Below are 18,887 nucleotides of genomic sequence, written 5' to 3' on the forward strand. Positions count from 1 at the left end.
CTTTCAATTTTAGTCTCATGCCTTATGAGTCGTACATTGATGGTATGACACGTACCTTAGACCCATGGAAAGGTCTCTAGTTAGATTCCACGATTAATAGTACGACTCGTACTTTGTAATAAATACAATCTATACCTAGGACTTGTGGAGAGGTCCTAGACTCCCAAATCGACTCTAGTGATCACAATCGGCAGTACTTGTCGTAGTTGGATGGTACGACCTATACTTTAATCTATAGGTAAGTCCAGAAAATCCAGACATCACTTAGGTGACCACGACTTGTGGAATTGAGGTACTGCCCATATAGTGACCCGTTGGTCACTTTTTTCAATGTTTTAAAAAGTATTCTCCAGGGGTATTTTCATCTTTTCCTTTCCTTCCTTAGCCTAAATATAACAAGCATTCAGTTTCTCTTTTAACCTACACTCTCAACTCTCAACTCCCAAACTTAGAATAAACTGCAATAAAAGTTGAAACTAGGGCTGGTCATCTTTAAACTTCTATTCAAGAGAATTCTACTAATGTTTTTCCTTTCAGATGTGGAGGATTTTATAAATGAGTATTCTCTCGTCCACTGAGTACCAAAAGTGCACTTTGTTCTTTAGTTATTTAATTCTACAAAATCTAACGTTTGTGAAAAATATATATTTCATTATATTTTAGTTTCTTCTCATGAATAGTGCATATACATATTTTTCCACATCATTCAGTATCGTTACTTAAGAGTACTTTCATGAACCCTCCTAACATGGAGTTTTCATGCCATCAGACTTGTGTTGTTTAAATTGCATGTTTTCATTCTAAATACAAAAATTGTCATAATTAACCTTTTACTCAATCTTTTAGTTACACATATTTAAAGATTCATTTAGATAAAGTGTCTCAGATTTTCAGTGTTATTGAGCTACCCAAATTATTAACATAATTTCGCTAGGTGTATTACTTAGCTTCGAACGAACTCAAGGATGAAGGCTTACCCGTCTATTAAGCTAATAACTTTAGTAGTAATCCCTAAGTCCTAGCATTATGTGTCACCATAGGTTCTAAAAGGCTCACCTATCAAACTAGGCTTGACACCTTAATTTTCAAAAAGTTAGAATTAGCTGGTGGTTGCCCCAACAACTCATCGTAGTAGAGGTTTTCAGATAGGGAGTCTTTTCACCTTTATGGTTTTGTCAGATATTTTCCATTTTTGATTATTAAGTAAGATTTGGAATTTTTTTAAGGTTGAGTTTCCACATCAGATATGTCTATTTTTATGTATGAATCATAGTGTCATGTCAGACCATGGGTAAACTTGGGGTCACATGTGATTCTAAGTATTGCGTTACGACTGGGGGTAGTCTCAGGTCATGATAAACTTAGTAATGGAGTACTAGGTAGAGTCTTGTTCATGGGTGTAAAAAATGCCGCACTTATGAATGATAGGTTATGAAACGTTGAGGAAACTTTCAATTCTTTCATATTCATTTCATGCGATAGAGTGTGAATTCTATTTCACCTCTTTCTTACTCATGCTCTATGCGTTTACAGAATCATGCCTCCTAAAATAGCTAATGGAAGGAGAAACACAAACATAAACCAACAAGTACCATCAACTCCAACAGATTGTCTGAGCGAACACGTCTCTTATTTTGAGTTCAGGGAAGCTTTCTAAGTTCTAGCTCAGGCAATGCAACTCAGGTTAACTAGTAGGTTATTGTCAAGGTCGACCTAAATAGAAGTACGACAATGATAAAATTCCAAGATTTCACTCGGATAAATCCTCTCGAGCTCTATGGTTCTAAGGTGTAGCAAGATCTGTAGGAGTTCATTGATGACATGTATAAGATCACGCAGATTATGGGTGTTGGTCAAGTCAAGAGGAGAAACTTACCTGCTCACTAGTTAAAATGAGTTGCTTAGACATGGTATAAGCAATAAAAAGAGGATAAGGGAGTTGATGCAGGTCCAGTAGACTTGGATAAGTTTGTTGCTGCATTTTTGGACAGATTCTTTCTACTTTTAGTTAAGGGAAGCCAAATTTCAAGAATTTATAAAGTTGAAGCAGGGTGACATGACTGTGAATGAGTATTCTCTTAAGTTTACTCAACTTTCTAAATATGCTCCAGTGATGGTGGTGGATTCAAGGGGTCATATGAGTAAGAAGTGTTTGGATTGACTTCAAAGTTGGTCAAATCTACTTTTAAGTAAGTTTTTGACTTCTGGAAGTGTTTGACAAATATGAAATAACTTAAAATAAGTCAAAAAATGACTTAAAATAAGTTAGGAAGTGTTTGACAAGGTTAAAAATGACTTAAAATAAGTTAAAAATTAAAAGTAGGTCTACCCCTACTTTTTATTTTTTGACTTAAAATTCAAATTAGTTTGACTTTTTTATTTTTGACTTAAAACTAATTTTTTAAGCCAATCTAAACTGGGCTCTAAGTTTGTTTTAGGTGTTTCCAAGATTGTGGTTAAAGAATTTAAAACTGTTATGTTAATCAAGGTGATGGACACCTCCAAACTGATGACAAATTAGGAAGAAAAGGTCAAAGAGAGTGAAAAATGTAAGAGGGTTAGAATACATTTTTGTCTTTTAGGTTGGAGAACGGGGATAAGGCACCAGACACTAAGTCCCATGGCAGTGCCCAAAGTGGTTGTACTTATTCGAACCATAAGAAGTGTGCTAAGAATCATTTGGGGAGTGTATGACTGGATGTGATGGTTGTTTTGGATGTGGCAAGCCAGGTCATAGAGTGAGGGAGTGCCCATTGGTCTCACATACATAAATGTTAGCCAGCAAATTCAGCCTAACCCTTCTGCAACTTAGCAGGTTGCCCAACTCATCCGGGTGCTACATCTAGTATGGGTGGCAGACAACTCCAAAATAGGTTCTATGCATTACAGACTCGACATGATCATGAAGATTGCCTTGAGTAGCCATTTGTATATTACATGTTTTCCAGTTCGATGTTTATGCATTATTAGATCCAGAAGCCACACTATTCTTCGTGACTCCTTATACTGTAGTAAATTTTGATGTCAGTCCCGAAATCTTATCAGAACCCTTCTTAATCTTTACTTCTGTTGGTGAGTCAGTTATAGGTAAACGGGTATATAAAAATTGCTTAGTGTCTGTCTTTCTTAAAATCACCACAATTGATCTAGTAAAGTTAAACATGCTTGATTTCGGTATCATTCTAGACATAGATTGATTTACAACAAAATCATAAACTACAACAGATAAAATTTATTGTTCAAGAAAAACTATTATTAGTGAAAATCAAGGAGAAGGTTAAGAGAATGTAAATACTTACTTGAGCAGTTGTGTTCCTAGATATGATTCCTATTACTGAAATGGTTGTTTGTGAAGCGGTTTATTACTTTTGATTATACGGTGGATACTTTGACTGGTTGTGGTTATAACATTTTACATCTTACTGTGAAAAAAAAATAATTTAATTTTTTTTTTTAGATATTTCACGAAAAAGGAAAAAATAGATTATGGTATAAATTTAGAGAGAACCATCTGATACATTAAAAAAAATCTTTCGTAGTTCAATTGACTGGCTAGCTAAGCTTCCCACTTTATCGGTGAGAATTCAATTATCTATATTTTAATTTCCTTCCTATTTCCCTTTTCGTACCCGAAAAATAAAAAAAATAGAGATGGAACATTTGATCCGGAAGGCAAACTTGAGGGATGAAAATCTAAATTGGTCTCAACTTTGAAAAAAAAAGAAAAGAAAAAGAAAATTCCATTGGTCTGTCAGCGCACAGCACTGACGTCTCTTCCACATGAGCAATCTTCTGCCAAAAAGATCCAACCTTTAAAATTTGTTGAGAAATTTCTCAGATCATTACCAACTTCAAAGGTCAAAACCCGATTGATTCGAATTATTCAAAAACCCTTCAAATTTTCTCAGGTCAGTCAATCAAACTCTACTCTCAAACGCATAAAATAAACGGGAATTATTTACATGAATTTTTTTCAAGATTTGTTTTTCATTGTGTAGATCGGTTTTTCCAGCTGATCTAATGAACCCTTTCGAATTTTCTTGCAGGGTTTAAATAATTTTGATTTTTTGAAGCTTTCTTGTATTATAATTGTTGCTGACAAAATCAAGAATGTTTACCCGAATGTTTGGAAAACCTAAACAAGAAACAAATGCTCTAGCTACGCTAGACAAGTTAAACGAGGTATGATCTTGATTTCTTGATTGTTTCTCTTTAGACTTTGTTAAACAACTGTTTGGATTGTTCTAATTTTACTTGTAAAGGTTTGATGGTGTTGAATTTATTTTTGTATTTGCTGGTTATGGGGGTGGGTGGAGGATCTAGTATTAGCTATACTATTTATTAGAGTAAATGAGTTTTGATACTGAATTCAGTTGACGTTGGCGAATGAATAGCTGTGGGTAGTTATGTGAAGTTTTTTTTTGTGGAATTTGTTGCTAGAAAGAACTTGCCGTAATTCGGGTACTTCTGTATGGTATTGTTGTCTGAGCAAAGGGTCTATAGGAAAAAACCTCTCTATGTCACACAAGGTAGGGGTAATGTTTGCACACACTCTACCCTCCTCATACCTCAATTGTGGGATCACACTGGGTATGTAGTTGTTGTGGCAATCATCTATTTTTCCATTCAGTTTATATTTTTGTGGTTTGAACTTCTGCCATTTTGGGAATTCTATAGAGTGGTGGTTAGATTGATTTTGTTGTATGGGGCAGAGTGTTGACCAGTCAAAGTCAAGAACTCTCATGTTCAAAAAATGTAAGTGACGGAAATGAGGATGTTGAGATGGATATGTGGGTATACAAGGAGCAATAGGATTACGAATGAGGATATTCGAAACAGAGTAGGAGTGACCTCCGTGGTGGACAAGTTGAGGGAAGAGAGACTGAGATGGTTTGGGCATGTGAAGAGAAGATGCACAAATGTCTCAGTGAGGAGGTGTGAGAGGTTTGATATAGCGGGGTCGAGGAGTGGCAGAGGTAGGCCGAAGAAGTAAACGGGGGAGGTGATTAGACATGATATGATGCATCTTCAGCTTATCGAGGAGATGACCTTAGAGAAGAGGATATGGAGATTGTGGATAAGGATAGTTAGTTAGTAGGTAGTTAAGAGTTGTCTTATTACTAGTGTAAGCATGTATTAGGTTGGTGGTAGTATAGAGCACCGTGTCGGTTGTAGTATTAGCCTATTCATGTAGTCTTTGGCTTTTGGTATTTGATACTATCTGTGGTTTACTGTATTTAGGTGATCACACCTTCTTGTTGTTGTTGTTGTTACAGTTCCTTGCATATAGTTGCTACTGCTTTGCTATTCGTTGTCATGTTTCTCCCCACTACTTTTTTTTTGTTTTATTACTTCTTTGATTTACTTGAGTCGAGGGTCTTTTGGAAACAGTCTCTCTACCCGAGAGATATTGGTAAAGATTGCATACAGAGTACCTTCCCCACACCCCACTTTGTGGGATTTCATTGGGTATGTTTTTGTTGTTGCCTCCTAACCTGCCAAAAGGAATACAAGAAAGAATAGTGTCATAGTACACATTGAGGTTGGTCTTGTCTAACGTAATTCTTAGACACAAGAGTGTTTACAATGTTCCTTTTAATAAAACCGCACCCTTCCCATCCCAAGGGGCAGGCAAGTTAACTTCATAACTCTGAAAAAGTTGGATTGCTCATGGGTAACATCTTTGTTTTATGCTCATGTTCAAACTAATGTAAAATGGAGCGGAAGTTCTTCCTTTTGCTGATAGAAAAAATACAGACGTAGGTTATGTACACTATTTTAGGTGTGCTACAATTTAGCTGTGATATGCCCAAATTACACATATGGAAAGATATATGGCAAGAAATATGTCAATGATGGTTATTCGACCAGTAGTCGATGTTTCAAGGGAGGGTTTGACATAAAAAGTAAAAGATTTCTAGATTTGTAGTTATCAGGAACTGATGTTTAAGATCTTGTTTTGTTGTATTCAATATGTGATAATAGACTAAAATTGTGTTCCCCATGGTCTCATAACTTTAGCAAGTCTATTTTGTTGGTGATCTATCTCAGTGTTATGCATGCAAACTGACGATTATGGTTCATCTAACGTCTTTCGACCTAAATAGATGAATATCACTCTAAGTCCTTTCGATCTTCAAGTGTTTAAGTATTAAGTCTCGTCATTAGTTTCAGATTAACCTTCCTTGTAACTCAAGTCACTAAATGAGGGTTAGAAACCTCAAATCTGCTTTGTCAATCCCTTTTTCTAATCTCTACTTTTATCAAGCAAGTTAAGATTTATGGCAAGTTCTAACGTTTGCAATCACTAAAAAACAATCAAAGCGAAGAGATTAACAATACATGCACAATCATCGTTCAAGAGTCACTATTATTTTTGACCTACATTCGTTATTCATTCCATCATAGTTCCCACAACCCTATTTATGGTGTTAAGCTACTCATGCTTGCACAAACAATAGCAAAAGATGTAGAAGAAATCATAACAATGAACTTCCAAGAGAAGAATAATAAAAATGAAATTGTATTAGCAAAAGTGATGATCAAAGTATGTAGCACAAACTCCAAGAATTAAGAACAAGTCAATATTGTCGTGTCTATACTCATTATCGACCGAGTTTAGAAGGCAGTGATTGGTCCAAAAGGTGGCGGGTCACAGACAGATTTCTCGGTTATCAAAAAAAAAAAAAGTAACCGATGTTTAATAACTTTTTTGTTGTATTCAATATGTGAGAAGAGACTAGGACTATGTTCCTCATGATTTCATAACTTTAGCAAGTCTTTTGTGTTGGTGATCTATCTTGGTGTTATACATGCAAAACTATCGAATATGGTACATCTAACGTCTTTCGACTTAAATAGAAGAATATCACTTTAAATCCTTTCGGTCTTTGGTGTTTAAGTATTAAGCCTCGTCATTAATTTCGGATTGACTTTCCTTGTAACAATTCATGTCATTAGATGAGGGTTAGAAACCTCAAATCTCTACTGTTAATCCCTTTCGTTATCTCTACTTCTTTTATCAAACAAGTTAAGATTTATGTGTTGCAAGTTGAACCAAGGGAGTTTAAAAGTGATATATTTACATAGTTTCCATCCTTTACATTTTAGTCCCAATTTTCTATTCCTATTTCTTTAAGACCCTAAGTTAGTTTATTAGGGTAGTATTGTCATTTCTATTTGTCTAGGGGGTTCAGTTTTGTATTGTGTAAATACCTTGTATGTTCTCATTTGGGAGATATGAATGAAATTATCCTTAGATTAATTTAGCCTAGTTCTTACCTTAGCTTAGTTTGTAGCTCGTTTCCTTCTCAAATTCCATTCTTGTATCATTTGGTATCAGAGCACTCTCTTGAGCTCTGTGGGTATTCGTTAATGGCGTTTCAAAATCCTCTATATGCTTCTACTTTCACTTCTAATCCATATCCAAGTTTGAATGCTTTACCCTTTGGTGGTTATGGAGGAGATCCTTATGGGTATAACAATACAGGATATGGGGGTTATTATAGTGGGTATCAACAACATTTCAATCATCCATATCCTCGGTACTCTTCTAATTTTACTCCACATAATCCTTGGCAAGGTGCTAATTCCCAATCGACTCCTTATTCTAATTTCACTCCACATCATCACTGTCAAGCTGCTAGTAACCCATCTACTCCTTATCTCTACCAGCCGTTGGAGTTTGCAAGGACATCCTCGGAGTCTTGGACTGCAAGCGTGGTTCCACAAGGTGCGGTGGCAATGAGTTTCTTCTCCAACAATACCATGGCTTGCCTCTCCGAGAAGAGGATGGGAGAAACCCATAAATCTGAATATTCCCATCAGTCATTGCCGATTCAACAATATCCTCCTATTAGAACGACCATAGCCGATTGTCATCCATTTGATTATTCGATTGATGAAGAGATTCAGACAGTTATCAATAATGGCACCTCCATTCATACAGATAAAATAGGGAACCATATTTTTATTGCCGACAATCCCATTGAACATGCTATTTCAGAAACTTCTCTAATTAGAGAGGAGTTGGCGGAATCCGAGCAATCGAAAGAGGAAAAACTTTTATCTCTTTAGCCACAAACAGAACTGAAAGAGAGTTAAGGTATGATAATGACCTTGATTTACACGTTGAGTCCATGAATTCTAGTAGTAGCAGCACCACATTCGATTGTTGTCACCAATTTCCTATTGATAAGGAGAGCAATGGATATTATTAGAGGAAGAGATTGATTGTGAATGGACTCGTAGAAAATGGAGATGAAAAGGAAGAGAGTAAATGTTTATGTGTTCTTCACCTCTTTCTACGTGTAGCCAATTAGATACTCTAGAAGATGAGCACAAGGTGTTTGAAGAAATGCCAACTCGTGAGGTTGTGGGTTATTTTGACAAACTAAATGATGTTTGTGGAGATTTTGTGGATACTAAGAACCAATGGGGTGACAATATATGTTCCATTGTTGAGAAGGTACAGGAAAAGGTTGATGAACATTGGAGCAAAGATGTTGAAAGTGAAGAGGAATATGATTCCACTGACTTCTCTTTTTCTTTCGCCATGAATTCGAGAACTGAACGGTATGTTGCAGATGGATTACTAGTTACCTTTGATGGTAAGACGAAGGTCAATGATATGTTAAATTGCATCGGGAATGAAGATTTTGTTACTATTGCGAGTTTCTCTGAGGAGAAAGGCAAAATAGTTGCAGTCCTTGCAGAAGAAGAGTGTGCCGAATTCCATTTGGGTCTGAAATTTTTTCACTTGGGCTATTCATCAGTAGTGACGTCCCTACTACAGGAGAATGTCCAGCTGCTTTCGAGAAGCATTTTACGACATATAGAGGTTGCTCGTTTTCGAAAATCTGGATTGGTAACTCCCTAGGGAGATCTTCTATATCGCAAGAAATGTTGCTTAGGGGTTATCCATTACAAAAGAAGATTGAGTTTCCAATGTCGAGCAACAACTTCTCCTTTTCACTAGTTAACTGTTGTGGTGTTTTATTGCTAAGTGGGGTAGATACTAATTCAGCTTTAGCTCCTGCTGCAGCTACTGTAATAAAGAGACCTGAAGTTATACATGTGCCAGGAAGCGCTAAGGTTAGTGCAATTCGAGTACTTGAGAAATATTTAAATAGGCAAGGTTTTTTAATCATTGTTTGTGGTTGCGTGACTTGTTCTTGGAAGTCTGAATTTAGATGAATCAATTGTTTCTACTAAATCAGAAAATGACAATGTTGCTACTGTTGTACTCACGGGAAAACAAAACCTTGAGGAGTATGTTCAATTCTCGAGGAGTGCAAACTTCCCCGCTTCAGTTCCTTTGACATTTGCTGATGCTCTTACCAACATTGTTGACCAAATTGAGATTAGAGCTCATATATTTGGTGATTGTTTACGTTTTCCATTTGATCCAGGTGACTGTTTTCACTTATGCTCGTGTTTGTTAAGATGCTTCCTTGAGGTCAAGGAAGTTTTGAAGGAGGGACTACTGATACTATTTGGAAATAGAGCACTTGTTGGTCAGACTATTTCATGGAATTTTCCTCTTTTCATGGCTCATTCTATATACTACAACACCATTTTAAACATCTTGGGTATTGGAAAATCAAGGCTTTACATTTCTAATTTTGAAAGATTGGGACAAGGTGGAAGGAGTATTGCTGACAATCTGCAATGGTGGTTGACAAGGGATACAGTCTCCTTACTTGCTATTTTCAGTTCATTGATATTGTGTTGAAAAATATTTCCCATTTGCTTATCTTCTCCTTGGAGTATGACTTTGTTAAGCATGAGTTTTGGAAGCATAAATTTAAGGATGCTTACTGGAGGTCAAGTGAATTTTGGAAGACATTCACTATACCCTTTATGTTTTTAACCTTGAGGACAAGGTTTATTTTAAGGGGGAATGAATGTTGCAAGTTGAACCAAGGGAGTTCAAAAGTGGCATATTTACATTGTTTCCATCCTTTACATTTTAGTCCCAATTTTCTATTCCTATTTCTTTAAGACCCTAAGTTAGTTTATTAGGGTAGTATTGTCATTTCTATTTGTCTAGGGTTCAGTTTTGCATTGTATAAATACCTTGTATGTACTCATTTGGGAGATATGAATGAAATTATCCTTAGATTAATTTAGCCTAGTTCTTACCTTAGCTTAGTTTGTAGCTCGTTTCCTTCTCAAATTCCATTCTTGCATCATTATGGCAAGTTCTAATGTTTGCAACCGCTAAAATACAATCAAAACGAAGGGATTAACAATACATGCACAATCACCATTCAAGAGTCACTATTATCTTTGACCTACGTTCGTTATGGTTCCCACAACCCTAGTTATGATGTTTAACTACTCATGCTTGCACAAACAACAGCAGAAGATGTAGAAGAAATCATAGCAATGAACTTACAAGAGAAGAATAATAAAATCAGAATTGTATTAGCAAAAACAATGATCAAGCAGAGCAACTTCCAGGAGTTCAAAATGAATTGTTTAGCTCTGTTTTATTTTTGGTGTAAACAGAAATTAATAGTTCAAACATAAGATGTTTTTGACGCTTTAGACTATTCACAGGAACAACAAATAGATGTTCAAGATGTATGTTGTAATACTTTAGAAGGGGGACTACATATTTTGATGTAGTATACCAGTGGATATATAGATTAACTGTTACCATTCTCAAAAAACAAAAAAAACAATGATCAAAGTTCGTAGCAAAAACTCCAAAAACTAAGAACAAGTCAACAATGTCGTGTCTCTACTCAAAAAGTCGATAATAATGCGTTCCCTTAACAAGAAAACCTAAGGAAAGTATTTATAGACATAAAAACCTATCCTAAACCAACTAGGGAAACTTGGCAGCGTCAACAATCCACAGACCGTCATTTAGATCCATGGTCTGTGGAGGTTGGAAGTCAACTGTCAATTGCCCTTTTTAGGTTTGGAACTTGCAGGTAATCACGACTCAATTCACGGTCCTTGAACACTTTGACTATCCATTATCTTAAACAGTGGTTTGAGACCAAAAATACTTCTTCACGGAACCTTGGTCGACGAGTGACAGGATGGTTTGTGGACTGGTTCCACGGTCCCTCAAAAGGCTTGTAGAATGAAATACCTCTACAAAACCTCTTTTACGAACAACAGACGGTCCGTCAAATGAGCCGTCAACTTGGAACCAACTTGTAGCCTTGTAGATCCACTTCGGCACTTCCACAAGTAACAGGATGGTCCGTGGATTGATTCCGCGGTTCGTTATTTTCTTTCATGGATCAACACTTTGTCATTTTTAGCTCAAAACTTCAACTTCCGTGCACGCACGTCTTCCTGCACATAAACAAAAAATGTCATCATATTGCACTATTACATACTTAAGAACTACAAAATCCCTTTGTCAAAGAGCGTTGAATGTGTCGTGGAATCCCGGTACATCAAGTGGCCACCTGCCACAGGTGGATAATCCCAGTACATCAAGCTGGCACCTGCTGCAGGTGGATATGATAGATCGTACAGGTGGCTACTCTTTTTCAAACAGGTTGTATCTGAGAGAATGTGTGACCACATACGAGTTACCCTCTCTTGAATAGCTGGACTGCAATGTTTGGTACTTTTCGTTTATCTAGGTGTGGAAATATTATGCTTTTGTGGATTTCTTATAGTGCCTGATTGGGAGAAGCAAAATTCAAATTTGTAAGTCTGATTTTTCTTCTACTTTCTATAACACAAAGCTTCCAGTGTTTCTTCTTCTAAAACAATGGAGGTTCATCATTTGCAATGAATTAACAAAAAAGTTGTAGTTTTGGTTTGGCCTAGTCTTAATTCAGGGTGTGGGCGCTTTGCCAAACATGTTCATGATAGTTATTCATGTTATTTCAATTTGAACTCAGGCACGGTTTACTTTTGGACCAACTTATTTGATATAGGAAGACAAATGTAAAGCTAGAACCGGAGGGGCTTAGGCATATTATCCTTGTTTCCTCCTATTTTGGTGAAGAAGTAGGAGGCTATCTTGTTTCCCCTGTTTTCTAAATCGTTCTGTGGACTAGTTTTTTAATAACTTCTTTCTTGTTAGTTTCAGTCAAAGTTATTAGCTTATTTCAAAATTTTCAAGTAAATGATCAAGGGCTTAAATGTTATTTTGGTTATGCTGTACAGACTCTTGAGATGCTTGAGAAAAAGGAGAAGGTTTTACTGAAGAAGGCTGCAGCTGAGGTTGAAAAAGCAAAGGAATTTACTAGAGCAAAAAACAAAAGGGGTAGGTTCTACTGAAAATCATTCACAAGATGATATTTCTTTTTCCTATGTAGTTTACTAGTTATGAATACCTTTACGTTGATATTTTTGTTTTCTTATGATATAAGTTATTGTCATGAACTTAAGGATGCGGCATACCATGAAAAATATTCTTGTTCATGGACAATAAACTGCTGGGTATTTAATGTAAATTATTCCCATGTATTTGCATGATATCTGGAATCGAGTAACATCAGACAGATCTGATGATTTGACTCTGTTTTGTGTGAGAGACAAGGTAGTTTATGTATGGTGAACTTGCTACTGGGTTAACAGGTGAAAAAATTATCTCACAATATGAAGTGATAATGGGGTACTGGTTTTTTTATGTTATTAGAATCCTTAAGGAGTTCATAGGAAAATAGCAACACTTTTGTATTTCTGATTGTAAGTATTACTGGAATACATCCTGAGTATTCCTGTGTTTATAATACAAGTTACCTTTTCAAAAATAAAATAAAAAATATAGCATGCATATTGGTATCTTCATGAATTTATCGTCTTATCCTTTCTGATTTTCTGCTTGGGGGATTTGGGGCAATACATGAGGTTATCCCTTGAGGTCCTTGCCATTTCACAAATTCCTTTATTCCTTTATTCTGTTTAAACTTTAAAGTCTGTTTAATGTTTCAATTCAACAATTTGAAGGAACAAAATGGAAAAGAAAGGTATGAGTCTTTGATTTCTAACCTCTTTTTATTTTAGAAAGCTTTTCTTTTAATTGGATAATGGGTCACCCTCTCTACCCTTCTTCACTGTTCTCTAACTATTTATCTACTTATTTTCAAAGAGGGAGTGTTTCAAAAGAGCATTTCATATTTAAAACTTAGGAGAGTTATCCTTCAATAAGAGAGACTTATGTCCTTCTCTTACCTTGTAGGTTACAATGGTTTTCTTTGCAAATTCTCATGCTATAGACAATATTCAAGACATGATTGACCAATCACCCGGGCCTCAATTTCATAAAAAATTGGGGTCAATTGTATGAATCCTTCGAAAGTGTTCCTCTTTGTTCGGACCCAAATCATTTGAACAATTATGATGTCTTGACACGAAAAGTTTGACTTGTTTTTGGAGGTATCTTAGATCATGTAAAAATTAGAGATAATAATGTATTTCCTCTGAAAGAAATGGTTAGAGATAATAAGCTTAGAGACACTTTCAATGAAAATCATTTGACTGTAGCTGGTCTGCTTGAATTCTGGATATTCTGCTTCATTGTCCTGGATGTTTCCACTTTAAAGTAAAGGAACAAACATGATTTACTTGCTCATACCAGCTCGAGCGAGTCTCTTGGGTTTGAGTTACAGTGAATAGTTATCATTCTCGCTCATGCACATGAATTTCAGTTTTCACTGCCTTTGGCATTGCGAGGACATACTATAGTATTGGATGGTGTTGTGAATCATGTTCTTGTATTTTGAGTCATTATGTCCTTGCTAAATTCTCAGAGTTTGATGACAGCAGTAACCAATTTCTTTTATTTTTAGCTGCAATACAATGTTTGAAAAGGAAAAGGCTTTATGAGCAGCAAATCGAGCAGCTTGGAAACTTCCAATTGCGTATTCATGATCAGGTGCTCTTCATGTGTTCCTACATCTTGGAATCTTTGCACCACCGTGTATCATAAGAACATGAAGAGACGGCGATCTGCATTCACTTATTTGTGTATTGGTTTCAGATGATAATGTTAGAAGGTGCAAAAGCCACAACGGAGACTGTTGATGCTTTAAGAACTGGAGCAGCTGCAATGAAAGCTATGCAAAAGGCAACGTAAGTTTCATATGCTATGTGCTCAGTGCTATTTAGTGGTGTTTTTTCTTCTGTAGATGCAAACATCTTTTCACAGAGATAAACTTAAGAAACATACAAAGTTGGAAATGAGAGATCTCCAAGTCAGGACTTTTTGGTCAATGCATGTTAATACATCAAATTTACCTTGTAATTTTCTTTCATGATTTAAAAGATATTATCGGTCATTACTGAATCACCACAGAGGTCAGGACTTTTTGTAATTTTATTTCATGATTTAAAAGATATGATCTGTCGTTACTAAATCACCAGAGGTCAGGGCTTTTTATAATTTTCTTTCATGATTTAATAGATGTGAATAATGTTAAATTCCATAACACTTCATATCTTTTAATTACATGAGGGTAGTTTTTCGTATCACCCACACCTACTCAACGTGTTGTCTGTATATATCAGTTGAGTGTTTCTTATTCGTCAAGATCAATCTCCAATACTTTCTAGTAATTAGTTCGGTTTGTTGTTATGGTTTTCTGTTTTAACTCGGTTTTGTCCCTGATATAAGCTTAATGTATTCTGTTTTCAGGAATATTGACGATGTCGACAAAACAATGGATGAGATCAATGAGCAGACTGAGAATATGAAATTAATTCAGGAAGCATTGTCAACACCAATTGGTTCAGCTGCTGATTTTGATGAAGTATCTCCAACTTATTCCTTACATTTTTGTTATTTATAATTACTCTTTCAGGACAAGAATTTACATGTATCTTTCTGCAGGATGAATTGGAGGCAGAACTTGAAGAACTGGAGGGGGCTGAGTTGGAGGAACAGCTCCTTCAGCCTGCTACAACTGCTCCTAATGCGCCAATTAATCTACCTGCTGGCAGGCAACAAGTGCGTCCTGCTGCTCAGAAGACGGAAGAAGATGAGCTTGCCGCTTTGCAGGCTGAAATGGCTCTTTGAACAGGTCATTTCCATTCACGTTCCTCTGTTGTCACTGAGAGTCGAGTCAAGGAACCTCTGATTTGTGTATTTGGGATTTTTAAGTACCTGATGATATATTTCTTTTTACATGCACAAATTACAGCTGAGACATGCTATATTTAGAATCTGAACACACTTCCAGTTCTATGTTTTGTTTTCATATATTTTTCCTTTGTGGTGCGCTTGCAGTAGAGCTAGTTCCTGGGTCAGGATTTCGTGGGTGGTAACTAGTATCCAGTTTCATCACTTATGCGTGAATTATATATTAATCGATTGATATGGCTCTTAGGTTTTTAACTTGAATGATCTCAAGTTGGCGAAGGAATTCGATATGGGCTTAGCAAGTATGATTGTTGTGCAATTCAAATTTTTTTAATTGAAAAGAAATTGTCCGACTCATGTACTTTCACCTCCCCTGTCTGGGTATGGATAACAGGATAAATGTGTAGGACACAATTAGATGCCTTCCTATTTGCTTATCAGTTTGCTAATGTGATTCCACTCTCGACTCTTTGATAACAAACTAAAGGTTTCTCTTCCCTCACTTTTTTCTCTACCCTCGTGGAAACCCCATTTAAAAGCAGGAAAAGGAACCTTAGTGCCCCATAAACAGATCATAGAGTACCAAGAATCTCTCTAAAATTGTACCAGCAAACAGGTAGTCTGCAATTTTGCCTATTCCTTTTGGCTGCTTCTAACTGGATATATTAGTTCTCGCTTTTCAGAAGGATCTGTTAATGAGTATAAAAAAAAAGCGCTGGAGATATTAGTTACTGTCTTGTTCAGATAGATGTGCTGTGTTACGACAAAGCTATGTAGATTTCAAGTGATAGTTCATGATCATTGGACTGCGATTTTCATTTTCACTATTCATAGTAGCAAAATCACCACAATGATGCAACTGGAGTCTATGCAGTCTTTTTGATGGATTTTTTGTATGAACTTTCTTGACTGCTCCCTTCTTTGGTGTCTTTGCAGTTCTTGTTGCCTCCCACGAGACAGCGTAAAGGCTTGATGTATTCTTATGGTGGATGGATATACCTTTGGAGCTTTGAATTCTTATGGATGCATGCAGGATCAGAAGTTACTGTATAAATGACAGCAGATGATGAGTTTACATTCTGTGTGAAGTTGAAGTGGGAAAAAGCATGCTACTTTCGTGTGAATTATGAAAAAGATGTTCTAAGATACTTTTAAATGAATTTTCAAGACTTGGTTGTTCACATTATTATGGTCAGAAAACCTTCTATATATACAAGCACTTAATTGAGGTGAGTGAAAAGTACCAGTGTTAAAAGTTTAACCACCAATATTCAAATGGTAGCTATTTAAGTCAAATATGATACTTTACCAATTTTGGGGTAGTGTTTAATTTCTACCCCTGGTCTTTAATTTTTTTTCTTCTATTCAGCACTTTAAGTAACAAAAACCAGGTCGAAAATATTTCTGACACCGAATAACAAATAATTTTTCTGCAGGGCATAAGTTTATTTTTGCGACATAATATCTCAGAAGTTATGTTGTAAAAGACATAACAAGTTGTGTTGTATTGCATAATTTCATTTCTATTGAACTTATGCTGAGCAATGCAAAAGGTTAGTTTTAACAAGTTATGATGTACCACATAGAGCTTGTTGATCGATCGAGGTAAAAGTTCAGTTTTAAAATCCACAAGTTATGTTGTACTGCATAACTTAATTCCTATAGAACTTTTTGTTGATCGTTTTAGACCTCACCGGTTATGCTATAAAAGCATAACTTAATTTCAACAGAACTTATGCGTCATAGAAATACAACACAACTTATGCTGCATTACTCAGCTTAACTTGTATAAGGTCATAAACAAAGAGATGCAATCAGTAGAAGTTGAGGTCCAAAAACTATCTGAAACCATAAATTAAATAGAGTATGTAAACATGTCATGTTTCTTTTCTAGTTGGCATTCCACTAATAAATCATCTAAATACTAAACCACATATTACTAAACTTCCTTTGTGTGTTTTCACATATTGTTTCACGTCACAATGACTTCATAACATCAATCTCCAAGCAAATCATCAGATCAAAGTGGATGGGAAATCATCAATTTCTTCTTGTTGAGTACTCCATATACCATCACTAGTGTTGGAATCCATTGGAAAAAAGCTTTCAAACCATGCAACATCATCAAGTGGTGAAGAACATGTTCCAAAACTCATCGATCCTTCGATGGAAGGTGAACTCTTGGAGTGGTCCTCCTCTTGATTAGTGAATCTTGGATTTTTTTCGACTGTTTCAACCATGTTTTTATCAGCAGAGTCATTACTTGGAATTGGTAATTTCATTGCTTCTTTTCTTGCTGAAAGCTTCTTCTTCAACTTGCTATTCCAGTAATTCTTGATTTCATTGTCTGTTCTTCCTGGAAGCTTTGATGCAATAACACTCCATCTGCAAATTTTAAAAACTTTGGGTTACTTTTAAATACTAATAATAATGTTTTGAAAGAAAATAAAATAAAAAATTAGTTGAAGAGCAAGATTTAGCCTGCTTCCAAGTTGATTGTAGAGAGAGCAGATAGTGTTGTCTTCCTCTTGTGTAAAATTTCCAAGTTTGATATCTGGTCGAAGATAATTAAGCCATCTTAACCTGCAACTCTTGCCACAACGATTTAGCCCTGCATTTTGTACATTGCTCTTTTGTGTAAAAACAACAACTAAAGGACAACAACACACATAAAGTGGGGTTTGAAGGGCAGTAAAATGTATGCACGCAGATCTTATCCTTGTCTTAAAGGTAGTAGAGACACTGCTTTTTTATAGACCCACAATTTAAAGAAAAAAATCATCCAAAACAGTATAAAGAAATAAATAATGAAAATGGAGAGGTCATGACAAAATATTATAAACGATCTGATAAATCATATTGACCAGTAATCATAACAAGATAATACAATATTAGAAGTAAAAAATTAACCAACTCAAACTACAAGAGTAATGTTACGATTAATTGTACGGCTAACAACACATAAGGTGAAGGAGGTAAAAAGAAAAGACTATATTGAGAAAATCATATAATAGAATTAATTATATGAATAATGAATCATTTGACTAGATTACACTTTATCTCTCTTCAAAACAAATAAAAGAAAGACTCTTCAAGAAAATTATATAGATTGTTTGTTGGAGCAAAAGAATAGATTTAGAGAAAAAATATAATTAATGCCATCTTCGTTAATCAGAGGCGAAGTCAGAATTTATGACGATGATTTCAAGTATTAACAACTCTTTTCAACTTTGACTATAACACAACAATCAAATAGGAGAAGAGAAAGTTACAATCGAAAACAATCACATGTCATCCAAAAGCTAACAAAACAAAATCTCAAAACACGATAAAACAAACAACTAACAAAATTATAAAAAATGAGAGGTAAAGAAACAGAACCAGCTCTTTTAGGAAGGGTAATCCAACTGCCAGGATTTCCATGGTTAAAGATGTGATTCTTGAGAATTTCATCTTCCTCTGGAGACCATTGTCCCCTTTTCACTTTGGTCTTGTCACAACAAGGTGCCCTTACCATGCTTTTGTTCTTTTAAGTCACTTTTGTGTATGCAAAAGAATTGTAAAACACACACACACACATATATATATGTCATAAAGATGTTGATAATTTAATTTTAAGTTAATAGAATCAGATATCATAATAATGGTTATCATATTTTTTGAAGACTTTTAATCTACTGACCATATGGTTGGTCTTATAAAATCTTAATATTGCCAAGAGGGGGAAAAGGAATTTATTTGGTCACTGCCCCCCTTGAATTTCTTGAAATGGCAAATCCTCTATATTAGTTTTAGTTTGGACACTTTGCTTCACATGTTTTTACTT

At 35.5% G+C, this 18,887-nt stretch overlaps 1 protein-coding gene and 1 pseudogene across 1 annotated transcript; one reads left to right on the forward strand and one right to left on the reverse strand.

Annotated features, from left to right (window-relative positions):
- The first annotated feature begins 3,714 nt into the window (after positions 1-3,714).
- LOC125838755 (vacuolar protein sorting-associated protein 32 homolog 2-like) lies at positions 3,715-16,322 on the forward strand. The gene is made up of 8 exons (XM_049517795.1): positions 3,715-3,908; positions 4,047-4,182; positions 12,145-12,244; positions 13,773-13,858; positions 13,964-14,055; positions 14,618-14,732; positions 14,813-15,002; positions 15,998-16,322. The coding sequence occupies exons 2-7, from the start codon at positions 4,111-4,113 to the stop codon at positions 14,996-14,998; spliced, it is 651 nt and encodes a 216-aa protein (XP_049373752.1). The 5' UTR covers positions 3,715-3,908; positions 4,047-4,110; the 3' UTR covers positions 14,999-15,002; positions 15,998-16,322.
- Positions 16,323-17,057: 735 nt separating this feature from the next.
- On the reverse strand, positions 17,058-18,578 carry LOC125838866 (transcription factor MYB36-like; annotated as a pseudogene).
- Between the last annotated feature and the right edge of the window lie 309 nt (positions 18,579-18,887).

The sequence above is a fragment of the Solanum verrucosum genome, unplaced genomic scaffold (assembly GCF_900185275.1).
Source record: "Solanum verrucosum unplaced genomic scaffold, falcon-dt-bn FXZP01000182.1, whole genome shotgun sequence".
Taxonomy (NCBI): Eukaryota; Viridiplantae; Streptophyta; class Magnoliopsida; order Solanales; family Solanaceae; genus Solanum; species Solanum verrucosum.

Excerpts from the sequence above, each read along its gene's own strand:
- LOC125838755 (XM_049517795.1), top strand. The coding sequence starts at position 4,111 with ATGTTTACCCGAATGTTTGGAAAACCTAAACAAGAAACAAATGCTCTA. Across the intron at positions 4,183-12,144 it reads CGCTAGACAAGTTAAACGAG|ACTCTTGAGATGCTTGAGAA; the intron begins GTATGATCTTGA and ends TATGCTGTACAG. Across the intron at positions 14,733-14,812 it reads CAGCTGCTGATTTTGATGAA|GATGAATTGGAGGCAGAACT; the intron begins GTATCTCCAACT and ends ATCTTTCTGCAG.